This window comes from Papaver somniferum, chromosome 11 (genome assembly GCF_003573695.1).
Source record: "Papaver somniferum cultivar HN1 chromosome 11, ASM357369v1, whole genome shotgun sequence".
NCBI classification, from domain to species: domain Eukaryota; kingdom Viridiplantae; phylum Streptophyta; class Magnoliopsida; order Ranunculales; family Papaveraceae; genus Papaver; species Papaver somniferum.
The window spans coordinates 66212382-66227227 of NC_039368.1; the positions used below are offsets into that span (position 1 = coordinate 66212382).

General features: G+C 38.9%; 2 protein-coding genes across 2 annotated transcripts; both read left to right on the forward strand.

The window, feature by feature from the left end:
• The first annotated feature begins 9758 nt into the window (after nucleotides 1-9758).
• On the forward strand, nucleotides 9759-10497 carry LOC113324493 (succinate--CoA ligase [ADP-forming] subunit alpha-1, mitochondrial-like). Its single transcript, XM_026572814.1, has 4 exons — nucleotides 9759-9803; nucleotides 9896-9982; nucleotides 10160-10241; nucleotides 10355-10497. Exons 1-4 carry the CDS (start codon nucleotides 9759-9761, stop codon nucleotides 10495-10497), a joined length of 357 nt encoding a protein of 118 aa, XP_026428599.1.
• Nucleotides 10498-11140: 643 nt separating this feature from the next.
• Nucleotides 11141-13942, forward strand: LOC113322806 (phytochrome-interacting ankyrin-repeat protein 2-like). The gene is made up of 3 exons (XM_026570959.1): nucleotides 11141-11791; nucleotides 12466-12637; nucleotides 13380-13942. Exons 1-3 carry the CDS (start codon nucleotides 11657-11659, stop codon nucleotides 13595-13597), a joined length of 525 nt encoding a protein of 174 aa, XP_026426744.1. The 5' UTR covers nucleotides 11141-11656; the 3' UTR covers nucleotides 13598-13942.
• Nucleotides 13943-14846: the final 904 nt, after the last annotated feature.

Genomic DNA, 14846 nt, shown 5'->3' on the forward strand with positions numbered 1-14846 from the left:
TGCTTCTAGTTTAATGAATGTCTATGATTGATTAATTGATTGCTCTAGGTGCCCAACTATAGTAGTGCATTGATTGATTTATTGCTAGTAAAGGGTTAGGATATCCATGTCATTGTTGAATAACCCATACGCAAGTAGAAAACATGAAACCTTGCAGTGGGATTTCGTGGAGCAATCGCGTGTAGAACAACATTAGAAAGTGGACCTTGCGCTAAGAGTCTAACTACTAAGATTAACCTAAGTCGTAAAATATAAACCATTCGACCAAGTTACACCTTGAGTGCGCTACTACTTGGTGGCTTGGACGAATAGAATCTGATATTCGAGCGCTTCGGTATTCAATGACCAAAGGACTTTAGGGGATAGCACTGCGCTAGCTAGTTGTTATTCAACGGTTGATAATAATCTATGATTAATGATGAATTGATGAATATATTAAGTCATTGACGGTTTAGTAACGAAGAAAGATTCCTCGATCATCTCTCTCCATATTGCTTTCAATCTTAATTATTTTTAATTGCTTTGTTATTTACTTTGTTCTAAAATCTAAAACAAACCCCCCATTGTGACACTTTTTGACAACTAAATCTCCCTGCTCTTCGTGGGAACGACCTTGACTTTCATTATATTACTTGTTAATTGAGTGAAATTCATATCACTAATTTGTTGCACCTACGAAACGATCATGAATTGATAGAATCTCTCATCACAGAGACAAAGTATATAGATATCAATTCCTTTAGTGTTGAATAAATAGTTCGTTAAATGTTTAGCTTTCAACCTGCAGGTTTAGGTCATTTTCAATTAAAATGATAGAGACACCAATATTTTTGTTTGTACACGACCATGGGTTTGTTTTTTCCTCAGACATTGGGTTCTTTGCTAGGGAATTTCTTATTCAAAATAAATTTCACATTAAACTTTAGATTGAATCTGAATTGTGTGAGAGTTTAGAAAGAAGATTTCAGAACGGTTTAATTACTTGAAAACCGGCATCTAGGCAGAAAACTATAGATGAACAATAACTATGACTTAAGAGTTGGTCAACTATGATTACTTATATTCATTTCAATATAGTTTCTGTATAGAATTAAGGAACTCGGGATTCCAGAGGTGGATTGTACTCACCAATGCCTTCGTAGGAACGGATCAGACTGGTACTCACCACCATTTTTCGATCTTAAGGCCTTCACTTTCCTGCCGATCTTCATCTCAAACTTCTTCTTCCACTTCAAAAATATTCCCAATACTTAATCCTTTCTATTCATGGTTTACACCCATACTTTTCTGGTGAAGTCATATATATAGAAGATAAAATACCTTTTACCTCTCAAGGATGCAGTTCTTGAAGGCCCCCATACATCTGTATGAATATAGTCCAGAATTCCCTTAGTGGTGCTTTTACAGGTCATAAACTTCATTCTGGTCCTCTTCCTCTTCACACAATGTTTACAAAATCCCAACTTGCTGCATGATTTTGTGCCTTTCAACAAGCCTTACGGACTCAGCTTTTGCAAAGAATTTTCTCTGGTATGCCCTAAACGCATATAGCGTAGTTTAGTAGTGTCCGACTCAACACTATCTGATACTGCTGCAATTCCTTCACTCACACTTGTGTTTCCTTGCAGAAAATATAAGTTTCCATGTTTCAAAACTTTCATAACAACTAGCCCATTGGAAAATACCTTCCAAAATCCACCTTTCAATGTCATCTCAAACCCTCGGGGGTCTAGTTCACCTACTGAGATTAGATTTTTCTTCAGTTCTGGTACATAACGAACATCTTCAAGCTCTTGAACGACGCTATCATTCATCTTCAAATAGCTCTTCCCAATCCCTTCAACTTTATAGGTATTATTGTTACCCATAAACACTCTTGGTCTATCAAACTTTTCAAACTTAACGAATCATTCCTTCTTAGGACACATATGGTAGGAAGCTGCACAATCCATAATCCATTCAGTTGTATTTGCAACTAGTGCGGAATCATGAACACTCATCGAGAACTTATCATATTCATCATTTTCAATAGCACCAGACTTGATTTCAGCAACGTTTGCGTCTAAACTCTTCTTCTTGTCCTTGTTCTTTGATTTAGTACAATTCTTCTTCCAATGTCCAGTCTGATGACAAAAGGAACATTCGTCTTATGCTTGGATCTTTGGTTTGGCATTTCATTTTAACCTTGATTTACCTGAATTCTTCTTTTCAGACTTCCCTCTTACTGTCAAGGCTTCACTAGTCGTTTTCATGTTCAAATCCATATCCCTTTACCTAATATCATAACTGTTAGAGTCGAACTCGCAAGCGTTTCTATCTCAATCTTGTTTGTCAAGTTTAATTGATCAAAAGTATATCTTGATTTCTAGTCTACTTATAGCTATGACTCGGATTAAGATAAAAGTGTGTGAGCTTTAGACTTCACGTCATTCACCAATTGAAGAACAAGATCTACTAAAGAACTTGGAGGAACTTCGATGAAAAAAGGTATGTGGAGACTAAAACTTATCTATCACTCAAAAGTATATTCAATTATATCTACAAATGAGACTAAGTTGTATAGCTATGTAGACTATGTGTTATACACATTTGAAATTTCGAGTCGAGTTTATCTCGTTTATATAGTTCTCGAAATAAAAGTTTGAAGCTTAGAATACTTCATCATCTACTTGACAAATTTAGTTGTAAACAATTCATTTGTTGGAAACAAACTACTGTATCAAGATGATTATGTGAAAATAACCCTGAACATCTTACATGATTTGTGTGATACAATCATATGATGTTAACTTGGAATGTTTCATATTGATCATTTAATCATTTGAAAATTACTTGAAGCTATTGGTATGTGTAAAATTACCAATGTTGTCTTCTAAGGATGTTTCAAATTGATTAGTGTGAGTTTTAGAACTACTACCAATGTCTGGATACAACACAGTATGCGTACCCAGTATGTGAACTGTGAAATACTAGTTGGGTCCGAAACTCTTGTCTGCGAACATGTTTACCTGTTGGGTCCGGAACTATTTTTTGCGAACTATGTTTGTGAACATAGAGACTAGGTAAGGTCCAGAACTATAGTTTTCGAACTCAATGGGTAGGTTCTAAATCGGCAGTTGACAAGTTGATTCACATACTTTATATGCAACTCATTTGTCTTTAGGACTCAGGTTCATTTGTGAACTTTGTTTGCAAACTAAAATGGCTAAATTTCAATGCTTTTAAGGAATGCGAACTTGGTTTGCAAAACGTGGCATTATGTTCATGAATTGGTTACTTTGTACACTTACAAACCAAGCTGAATATGTTTCAAATGGTTCATGGATATGTCTATGAGATAGTAAACATTTAAACAACTTTCTTAAAAAAACATTTAGGTACATTTGATTGTCTATCATGATTTATTGATTATCATATTGAGTCTAGGAGTGTTAGATGAATATAGTTAAGCTAAAAGTGTTCATATGGCTAATTTCGGTTAACTGTTATTGAGCCAACTTGTTATACACGTTTAGGTACGGTTCATCTACATCTAAATATAGGTATATTGCATTTGTGTGTATCAAGCTAAACCATCTAAAAGTGGAGATTGATTGTTTATTTTCTAAGCAAACTTAGCTTAAATCTTAAATCGGGAGTTCATCTAACGGTGGATATTAATTGCTTTTTTACTAAGCTATCTTAGCTTTGATTGTAAGCAAACCTGATTTGAATGACTATATAAGGGAGTACTCTAGCTTCTGGGAACCTCATCCCGACACTTCCATGTGTCATATTTTCAAACTAGAGTCGATTCTCCATTAACTTAGGTTTCCAGTTCTTCTGAAAACCAAAACTAGGTTTAACGACTTAAAGACTTCATTTAGGATTCGTGAAGCTAGGTCCAACTATTTTCTCTGTAGCTGCATATCCTGATCTTACTTTTTCTATCGTATTGAGATTAATATACTTTAAGGTTTCTCGAGATTTATCACCGATAGGTAAGATACAAAAAGTAATCACAACAGTTTCTTCATCTCAGACTCTTGTGATTTCCTATATATTAGTTGGGTTATTGTGAGGTGAGTAATATTTTTAGGCTGCTTTTCGGGAGTATAAGACCGGATTATCAGTTATGTTTCCTGTTCACCTTGATCTTTATCTTAATACGGAAACCAAAAATAGAATAGACTTATCTGTAGGAGACAGATTTGTTTATAAGTCTTCGACTTTGGGTCGTAGCAACTTCTAGGATGTAAAGGACGTCAGCTATGAGAATCAAGTGCACAGAGTCTTGCAAGACTCAAAAGGTGTAAGGAACGAGACTCTACTTTAATCGGTGTAAGACTTGGTTAGGGCTCAACTACATTCCACTCTGATGTTAACATGTAATAAGCTAGAGTCTGTAGCGGCTTAATACAGTGTGGTGTTCAAGATTTGCGGTTTCCTCGTTAACAAAATTTCTGGTTTCTGTGTTATTTCTTTTCTGCATTATATTTTCTTTATATAATTGAAATATCTCAGGTTGTGTGTTGTTCAATCATAGCTGATAAATCCGACCTTGTTTGTTGAATAGAACTTGATTGACACTCGAATATTGGTCTTTGGTACCATCCGAGTTATTCTCGTTACAATCAGGTTCATGGATTCCTATTTGTTTGATTTACTGATTGCGCTGAGAAAGATATAAAGATCTTTAATATCTTTCTTGATTGATACTCATTAACTTGGTGCTCTTAGAATCATATTGGAGTTTAGTCCATACAGATTGCTGAATGAAATAGTTGGGTGTGGTTGTTGTACCCTCGCGTTTTCAATAACTTATAAGTGCAGCAGTCACATCATCAAACTTAGGTGTTTTATCCTCTATCTTAATCGATAAATTATCACAGAAAGTATCATACGAATCGGGTAGAGATGCCAGAAAACAACAAATTTTGATTTCATCATCTAGTTTCACATCAATATTAAGTGCATCAACAATTAATCTATTATACTCAGCGAGGTGTTCGACCATAGAGGTACCTGGTTTTTTGTTGAATTTGAAAAGTCTTTTCTGCATCATAACTCTGTTTGAAACACTTTTAGCTACATAGTTATCTTCCAGACTCTTCCACAACTTGAAAGCTCACATCGTACTTTATATCCTTCGTAAGGCACAAGTGGATTGTGCTGCAAGCTTGGCGATTCATATTTGCCCATTCAACGTCCGTCATCACTGGTGCAACAAGTTTTACTTCCAATAGAGCATTCTCTATGTCCTGCTGACTCAAAGAATCACGAACTTCACATTGCCAAATGGTAAAATTGTTCTTACCATCAAATTTTTATACTTCAAACTTCCCGTTCGACATTGATTTCGACATCTCACCTTCAAACTCTGTTTCTGACTTTAAACATGCTAACTCTAGAAGAAACCCTAGAACTGGCTCTGATACCAGTTTGTTGTTCTTAAGATTATATACTTCCTAAACACCCCAAGATCTTCTCACATAAAACAGAAAACTATGCGGAATTTAAACAAGAACACAAAGGATTATAGCGGTTCGACAATATGCCTACTCCACTGCAACAAATAAACTTCTTATTGAATACTTAAAGAATATACAAATTGTTTCTTCACGCACCTTTACTAATTCATACTGAGATACAATAACCAAAGGGTTATCACCTCTATTTATAGGCCTATGAATAATCTAGAATCTGCATAGAAATAGAATTCCTAAATAGAGAACTAATTCCTAATATAACATAGAAATCAGATTTCTAAAATACTAGAGGAGGTGCAAGTTGATTAAGTAAATAAGTTTGATCTTTCCTAAAACAAGGTGTTCCTACATCGAGCCACTAATTAACATGTGTCTTAGAACCCGTCGATGCTTCTAGTGACTTTAAGAACATGTTGTTGAAAATCTGAAACTAAAACTACTAGCCGAAACACGTTTATATCGAAAAAAACTAAATCGGAGAAATATCCTAGAACATGAAGATCACAAAAACCTAAAACAAGAAAAACTAAAATCTGATCACCACCAACATTAAATAAAATCGCAGATCTACTTAGTATTGGTGAATAGGTTGCACAATCGACAGAATTAGACGGGTACGAAACTTTGGCTGAATAAATTCTGCTAGCGCTCCGTAAAATTGAGTTACAAGCAGCTTATGCATCTCATACGTGAGATTAATTTGTTCCCAATGCTGAGGAAGTACTCGCCTGATTCTGTCGATCGTGCAAAAATTGGTTGAGGAATCTGTAGATGATGTCTAACAAGTTGCTGCTTATAACTCACAGGTTCTATGGAATCACATCTCTTTTGTAGGTGAAAGAGAATGCTGGAACATTGAATTTTTACTGCGGATGTTCAGAAAGCTGCTTCCGTTCCTATACCAAAAGATATGGATGTAAATGATTTTGGAAAAAGATCTGCGGTGAAGCAATAACTAGTTGTAACTATTTCAAATATGGTATGCAAGTTAGGCGTATAATCCTTGAAAGATAAATGAAGTAACATGCATTGATTGGGAGTTTGCAAATAGATCCATCTACACAGGTGTTGATGGTGGTTTTTAGCTTAGGGTTAAAATCGTAAAACCGCACATCTGACATGACGTCACTATGACCATTAGCACATTTATTGAATCGATCAGCATGCGTACGTAAGAATTACCAGGATACCCTTTTTTTATGTGTCATGTTCCATGACAGAACCCTTAACATTGACCGACATCATCTATGCCAAACCCTAATTCTCATGTTACCGTGCCAAGGCATGCTAACCATGCCAGCCGCACCATTATGCCAATGGAAAACCATGCTAGCCGCACCATGTGCCAATGGCATGCCAAACTCTTGGCCCCACCATTCCAAGCCAACCGCACCTTACCTTGGCCCCAACCATGCTAGCCGCACCATGCGTTAATGGCATGCCAAACCCTTGGCCCCACCATGCCAAGCCAACCTCACCTTTCCTTGGCCCCACTATGCCAAGCCATCCGCGCCATTTGCCTTGGCCCCACCATGCTAGCCTTCCCTATGCGGCTACCAAAACGAAGGCGTGCGACGATCAACAACCATCCTTCCATCCTAGATGCAAATCCTATCCGTCCAAGGTCGCCAAACCACGCATGGTAACCTTTGTCCCAAAACTCTATTTTTGGCAACGCCAAACCGCGCCAAGGCATGCCATGCCACATGTGCCAATGGCATGCCAACCACCTTGCCGCGCCATACCATGTCGGCCTTTCCTATGCGGCTACCAAAACAAAGGCGTGCGACGATCAAAGGCCATTCTTCCATCCTAGATGCAAATCCTAGCCGTCCAAGGTCGCCAAACAACGTATGGTAACCTTTGGCCTAGTTTTGGCCACGCCAAGGCATGCCATGCCACATGTGCCAATGGCATGCTAACCACCTTGCCGCGCCATACCATGTCGTCCTTCCCTATGCGGCTACCACAATGAAGGCGTGCGACGATCAACGACCACCCTTCCATCCTAGATGCAAATCCTAGCCGTCCAAGGTCGCCAAACCATGCATGGCAACCTTTGGCCCAAAACTTTGGTTTTGGCCACGCCAAACCGCGCCAAGGCATGCCATGCCACATGTGCCAATGGCATGCCAACCACCTTTCCGCGCCATACCATGCCGACGGCTACCAAAACGAAGGCGTGCGACGATCAACGGCCACCCTTCCATCCTAGATGCGAATCTTAGTCGTCCAAGGTTGCCAAACAATGCATGGTAACCTTTGGCCCAAAATCCTAGTTTTGGCCATGTCATACCGGCCTTCCCTATGCGGCTACCAAAACGAAGGCCTGCAACAATCAACTGCCACTTTTTCATCTAAGGTGCAGATCATAGTCGTCCAAGGTTACCAGCTAACGCATGGCAACCTTTGGTCCTAGTTTGGTCGCGCCTAAACAAAGCCAAAACCCTAACTTTTGGCCGCGCCTAAACTAGGCCATATTAAAGCCATACTGATCATGCTTTCATGCCACTGGCTACCAAACGAAGGGTTGCAATAATCAACGGCTACCTTTCCTCTTAAGATGCAAAATATCGATCGTCGAAGGTCACCACCGAGCCATACAAGTCTCACAAGCTCAACTTGCCAGAAAACAACAACGTGCTATATGTTTTCCATGAAAACACTCGAGACATCAACGCATATCACAAAATGGAGGATGCTCATTGGGTATTGGTTTGGCGGTTTACAACGTGCGGAGTACACTACGCCCGTTATAAGAAAGTGTCATAAGGATGAGGCGGTTAGTAAATACAGGGAGTAATGGTGAAACGCTTTCTTTTATGGAACATCAATTCCAGGAGTTACCAGTTACCACCTCCTCCCATTTACTCACCCGTTTTCCATTTTTTAATGAGACCAGAGTACGTTTCACTTCGACTTGTATAAATAGGCATTACCTATTTCCACCAAAAACAAGTTTTTGGTCAGGAGCATACAACACTCATAAATCACCTGTTAGCTTTACCATCTGTTAGCTTACGCTTTCTGATACAAGTCAAAATAACTACTTTTTCAGAATCAACTATTCTGGTCTCAACACTCTCTTCGCTTCCCTCCCGAAAACCAACCCTTCTCCTCCACTTTGTGACCGAAGCAAGTCTGGAATGACCATTTCTTGGTTTAGGCCGGACTTGTACAGATTGATCTCTCGAACCTAAAGTACTCCCTTGCAGTACATTGTTTAGGGTTTAGACTTGTTTCTCACCCACATCACACGAAATTACCGAAACCAGCCGAAACTGTTTTCACCCTCAAACAATTGGCGACCACAGTGGGAGATCAATCTCTCGGTTGAAATATCGATTTCCAAATTTCCGATATCACCTTTCACTTCCAACTCCAACATGGTGGAACTCAGATCCGGATCAGCTGCCGAGAACACCAACGCAGAATCTGTCCCTGGTGTTAACGCTACTTCTAACAGCATCATTACGCCACCTACTGACCCCAGTAACACCGAAAGCACTCCTTCAGGTGTAACACCGCCGATCACCAGGGCCAGATCCGCTGCCGCCTCTAATGTCCCTACGCAACTTGCTAATCCTGCCAGTATTGAAAGCGCTCCTTCAGGCGTTACGCCACCAGTCACCAGGGCCAGAGCTGCCGCTACTGCTCCTAACGCTTCATCAAACATGGCACCTCCAACCGCCACGAATACTCCAACTACCCCACCAACATGACGAGAACCCGGAGGAACCAAAGGAAGCCGATCCTATATCACCATCGCTGATTTGATGGAACGGCATGATGTTCTCTCTAGATCTCAGAAGGATATGGTTTCGACACAGAAAGAATTGTTGGCTGGGTGAACTGATGTTGTTGGTATGAACTGGTGAATGGTTTCGAGCTGAGTTTGTGAGGTGATGTTGGTAGAATGGATGCAACAGTACTGCAATGGAGTGTTGGTCTTGGCTTGTGTTGTCTGCTATTCAAATGGGTTTGTCTCGGACTGGGGTTTTGTTTGTGTTGCTGATGAGATGAATCTGGAATTCAAGAAGAGCATGTTGAAGATGATGACAGTTAATAGAGGGCTTGAGACTGAAATAGTGCAGGTGGTACAAGTTGATACTGCATTTGGGAGACAATGTTGCTGCTGCTTCTGCCATTCTGATGTTGTGAGCTGTAAGCTGAAGGGTTTGGCGACTACTGGCGAAGCAAGGGAATAAAGCTGGTGAAATGTTGTTGCTCCTTGAGTTCAAGATTGCAGGAGGTGGCAGCTGATGTTGGTTGTTGATGCAAAGAAAGCTAATGCAAGAGCAGAATAAGCTACAGGTTGCTGCTGTTGGAATTGGGGTTTGTTGCAGCTGGTCAGATGGAATTGAAGTGATGTTGGTGAAGAGTGACCGGTGGTGGATTGAAGATAGAGTCTAGTGAGCTGTTTGTAGGCTTGTAGTAGTGATGCAGCTGAAACTGAGATGCTGCTATGGAGTGAGCTTGAAGCAATGATGCAGTGGCTAGTGATGCAGAGAAGGGTACCAAGTGGTTGGTTATGACAAATGCAATCCTGTTCAGAACATGTGTAATATAGTATATCCTAATTGATAGTTCATTTTGATAGTACCCGGAGGTTGTTGCTTCATTTTTATTGTTTAATTCATAAATTGTGTCATGTTGTTGAGTGGAACTGATTTGTGTTATCTATGATACAGGAAAGTGGAACTGAGAAGCCAATAGTAACATTCATTTCCGGTCTTACAGCTCCACCCGGTCGTCGTATGGGTCATGCTGGAGGTATGCCTGTTAGCTATAGATGAATTTCACTAAAAACGATAAGCTTTAACATAATCATGCATTTTTCGAGTTTGCATTATACGACTCTAATTTTGTTGTTGTTGCAAATGCAGTTATTGTGTCAGGAGGAAAGGGTACTGCCCAGGACAAAATCAAGACCCTGAGGGCAGCTGGGGTTACCGTGGTCGAGTCTCCAGCTAAGATTGGTGTTGCCATGCTAGAATGTTTCAAGCAGCGAGGCCTCTTGAAGGATTAGGTTCTGCACCCAATCTCTTTTTTCTTGTTACTACGGGGTGTACGGATTTCACAGAATTCTGGAAGCAGTTTTTGTTTTCTGAATTAGCTTTGTCAATAATTGGAGTTGGTTTTGTAAACACACCTAGCGACAGTCCTTCAATTGCAAGCCTGTTCTGGAGGAAATTATACCATTTTTCATTTTTAGTATAGATTGTTTCTCTTAGATTGATCCCATGTGTATTCCGACCGTCAGCAAATCTTGCACGTTTTTCTCACGTGCACCGAGTCGCGAGTTAACTCACTACTCTATAGCCGGTTAACTCAATCCCAGTTAACTGATTAACTCAATCCATGTTAACTGATTCAGGGGCTTCTATGTAATTTTGTACGGGTTATTTAATGCCACATATGCACTAACAGAGACTAACAGCCGTTAACCGTTATCTCAAAAAAACGGGATGAAAAAAATCAAGAATATGGCATTTAATAAACTCTGAAAAAAACGGTGCCATTTTCAGAAACTGCATATTGAAAGTGCGGCACTTTACACATTAAGGGGTATCTCAAATATAATAAAAGAACAAGGGTGTTGATGAATACCAGCAGAAGATAAAATAAAAAACTCGTTTTAATTGTTTTTCGAGTATAAATATCAACGATAATCTGATAGATTGATTTCAACGCAACAACACACACCACGAGAGGATTTTGCTTCAATCATTTTCATTTCTAGGGTTTACTCCGGTTCCTCTCGCGATACTTGCAACTTCTCCATGTTCCCGCTAAATTCCCAGCCAATTTCCTCCGATATTCCTCCGATCTAGGGTTTTACTTTACCTCAGCTTCTAATTGATTATCTCTCTCTCTCTTTTTTTTCAATTTGGATTTTTTCACTATGATAATCTTTTCGTTATATCGATTTTCTTCATCTGTTTCATCTTCAATCTCAATTTCTCAAAATCTTCGTGTTCTTGGACCTGGTTTGAACCCTTTTGCACCATACGGCATGGGTAATCATTCCTCTCGTTAAATTTCTCCTTTACTGTTCACGTTTAGATCTTCGATTTGTGTCTCAAGGGACTTTTTTTAGTGTTTTTGAAATTGTTGTACTTTTAGAATCGCTTTAAATTGAGGAGAGTTTTCATCTGGATTTGTGTTGTGAAAAATTGGATAAATCAATGCTGGAAGAAAAAAAGGGTCGTTCGCTGAAGCGAAATCTGTCTAGTAGGCGGATGTTAAGGTCTAATGTTGATATTGATGATAGAGGTTGGAGTTCGCTACATGTTGGTGCTCGAAAAGGTGATTTGCGCGAGGTTGGTAACTGATTAAGCTCTCTTCTTATTGTTTTTTCTGTTGAATTTAGTGTATGATTGATAGCCATAGGTCAAATTGTGTATAATCCTCCAGTGGCAGTAATATCTCATTGCTAGGTTTGGTTGCTTTCAGTGAGCTGAAAAAAAATCTTATAAATCTTATAAAGGTGTTGAAGTTTGGGTCATGAGGTTCAACATAAGCTCAAACCTCCAGGCTTAATGTTTATTAATGTCTTAGAGATGCCTTCACAGATTACCCCTGTCTATAGTCATTTGACAAAATCTAGAATGAGCTCTACTAGTAAATCATTGTATCTGGCCATTTCTTTAACTCGTGGTTTCTGGGAACTGTGAGGTGTTGTTATACTTTGTAACATGTTGTTTGTTAAATAGTGATGTTAGAAATCAGAAAAGTATGTGTTGTCCACAGCTACAACTAGTGAATTTACTATGTATGTAGTGGCGTTGTGATTTCTTTTTTTTGATGCTGTTATACAAAATCACGACACCCTAAGTAGGGGGGATGAAAGTTGTCATAAATTAAATATTAGGCCGTGATGGTTCATTGCTTCTATTTTTCACTTCTTCTATTATTCTTTATTGAGTATAATCAGCTTCCTCTTGTGCACTAATTTTTGCTTATTTGCTCTACTTCTTTTCTTGTCTTCTAATAGGTGAAGCGACTTTTGAGTGAGGGGCTGGATGTCAATATTCTTTCCTGGGGTCCAAGATCACAAGGTATGACTCCGCTCCACCTTGCTGCGAAGGGAGGGCATCTTAAGGTCATGGATGAATTGCTTGAGAATGGAGCAAACATTGATGCTAGAACAAAGGGTGCATGTGGCTGTAAGTATATATCATCCTAGCTAGTAGTGTTAAGTTTAAAAATCAATAATATAATGATCTCTAGCTTTGATAGTTTTTTTTTATTTTTTTTTATTGGAAGGTTATGTTCCATCTCACATACACATCATACCCTGCCTTTGCAAAGGGTGGCTTGACACCTTATTGGATGTTTTAGTTGTTATATTTTGATGTTATATCTAGATCTAAGTGAAATGCTATATAAAAGGTAGAGGTTGTTTAATACGATACTTTTAAGAAATTTCTATCATCTATCTCTCTTTTTCTAGCATCCCTGTTTTACGTTCGTTCTACAAACCATTAGCTACACGTTCCAGCAACAAAGATTACTAGCTCTGGCACTCCATGGAATGCTGCACATTTACTGGCAATTTGGAACCTTGATGATATTTGTTGGGGTCACAATGCTGTATTATTTGCTGACAATAGGAATCCTTCGTGTATTAAAATTTGTAAGGCGTTGGGAATTATAAGCTAAAATAAGTAACCAGAACAGTGATCCTTCGTGTTTTACACAGGTTTTAGGATCTATTAACTTGTCAAAAGAAACTGAAAAATTGGTTGTGTTGTTTATCATCTGAATCGATCTTAACCACATCTTATAGGTTTTAGTCATTATAGTCGGTCTGTTTTGTTTGGTTTGTGTTCATCCATCAAGATTCCTGAGTAAGTTTCCTGTGGCTGAGTGGACTGTCTCTGATTATCCTCTTAATACTTGATTCAGGGACTCCTTTGCATAGTGCAGCTAAAGAACGAAAGAAGGAAGCAGTCAGATTCTTGATTGAAAATGGTGCATTCTTGGCTGATGATATTAACGACTGCAGGTTTAATCCACCCCTACATTATTGCTCTGGTCTTGAATGGGCATATGAAGAGGCAAAGAAGTTGCAAGAAGAAAGCCAGTCATCTGGTGAAGGTTCCTCCTCTTATTCTGAAAGTTAGTTGCACCTATGACAAACAAAATCAAGCAAGTGAAGCTTTGAATCATATTTTCGAGTTAGTTTAAATTAATTACGAAAACATATATGATTGCAGCTTAGCATTTAAAATATAGCAACTCTTTATTCTCTTACTGCTTTCAGCAAACACTGCAACTACAAGGGCTTATTTAATAGGTTGTCAATTACTATTTGTGTAGTTACTTATAATGTGTTCAAACAAATTGTACGAACTCGGCTTTACGATACAATGTTAAGCGACTGTGATGTGGTTCTTTACTAGTCAAACAGTTATGTCAAGATCTCGTATATTGAGACCTGATTGAATTCTATTGTTTTAAGTTTTTAATTTCTGTGGATCAGATTGTAAGTTCTTCTGTCTTTATTTGCATATGCGTTTTTTCAATGTTCGGTTCTAGCAGCGGTGGGAAAGTAGCAGATTGAAGTGGGAAATTCCTCGGGTACCCAAAGGTCCCAGACCCCTCACATGTAGTATGGTGTTGCTTTCTCTTCGCTTGTTTGTGATTGTTCTAATTTTTTTTTGGATTTGGATTTGCTGCTTAGTCTTACTTTACGTTTGCTTGCTTTCGCTTCTCTTCGATCAGAGTTGGGTCTGACACTTTGGCTTGTATGTTATGTCAAAGCGTTGATTTTTTGAATTTTTTTCATTGCTCCGTGCTTGCAAATTACCGTGGCAGACTTGTTCAGATTATTGGGAGTCAAAAAGGTTGAAGTTGAGGCACTTCCATAGCACCTTGTGTTAAAAAATCCAATATTTTCCAGCTTGGATAGAATAATCACCTTATTCAACTATTTTCCGTCATTCTTGCTTCTGGATCTAATGGGAAGGTGATCCAAGTTCACATGGTTTCTTGTAACATGGGAAGGATGAACTTGAGACACTCCATAGTCCTTATGGTGGCACCTTTTGATAAAAAATTAAATATTTTCCAACTTACGCCGGCATTCCATGTTTTGATTGAGTTCCAAACCCTTGTCAGTCATCATGCTGGTTTGTTAGAAGTCGGCAATACATGAGTCATGCTGTTTCATTATCTAAAGAACAACCACAAAAGTGCAAATGACCGTGTCCTTGAAAGTTGGTTACTACCAAGTAATATGCCTTAAATGTCTGCCACCATCAATGCATCATCGATTCATCCATGAGTATGCTGGCTTGCTTGGTGGTATTGGGCTCAGCATTGTCATCTTCGAGACTTCGACCGACGTGTTTAGAAAACTGAATAGAAAAT

Bases quoted from the DNA above. Each gene is read 5' to 3' on its own strand.
- LOC113324493 (XM_026572814.1), top strand. From the start codon at position 9,759: ATGCAAGAGCAGAATAAGCTACAGGTTGCTGCTGTTGGAATTGGG. The intron at 9,804-9,895 runs GTTTGTTGCAGC...AGCTGTTTGTAG, and splicing joins TTGCTGCTGTTGGAATTGGG to GCTTGTAGTAGTGATGCAGC. The intron at 9,983-10,159 runs GTACCAAGTGGT...TCTATGATACAG, and splicing joins GGCTAGTGATGCAGAGAAGG to GAAAGTGGAACTGAGAAGCC.
- LOC113322806 (XM_026570959.1), top strand. From the start codon at position 11,657: ATGCTGGAAGAAAAAAAGGGTCGTTCGCTGAAGCGAAATCTGTCTAGT. The intron at 11,792-12,465 runs GTTGGTAACTGA...GTCTTCTAATAG, and splicing joins GAAAAGGTGATTTGCGCGAG to GTGAAGCGACTTTTGAGTGA. The intron at 12,638-13,379 runs GTAAGTATATAT...TACTTGATTCAG, and splicing joins AACAAAGGGTGCATGTGGCT to GGACTCCTTTGCATAGTGCA.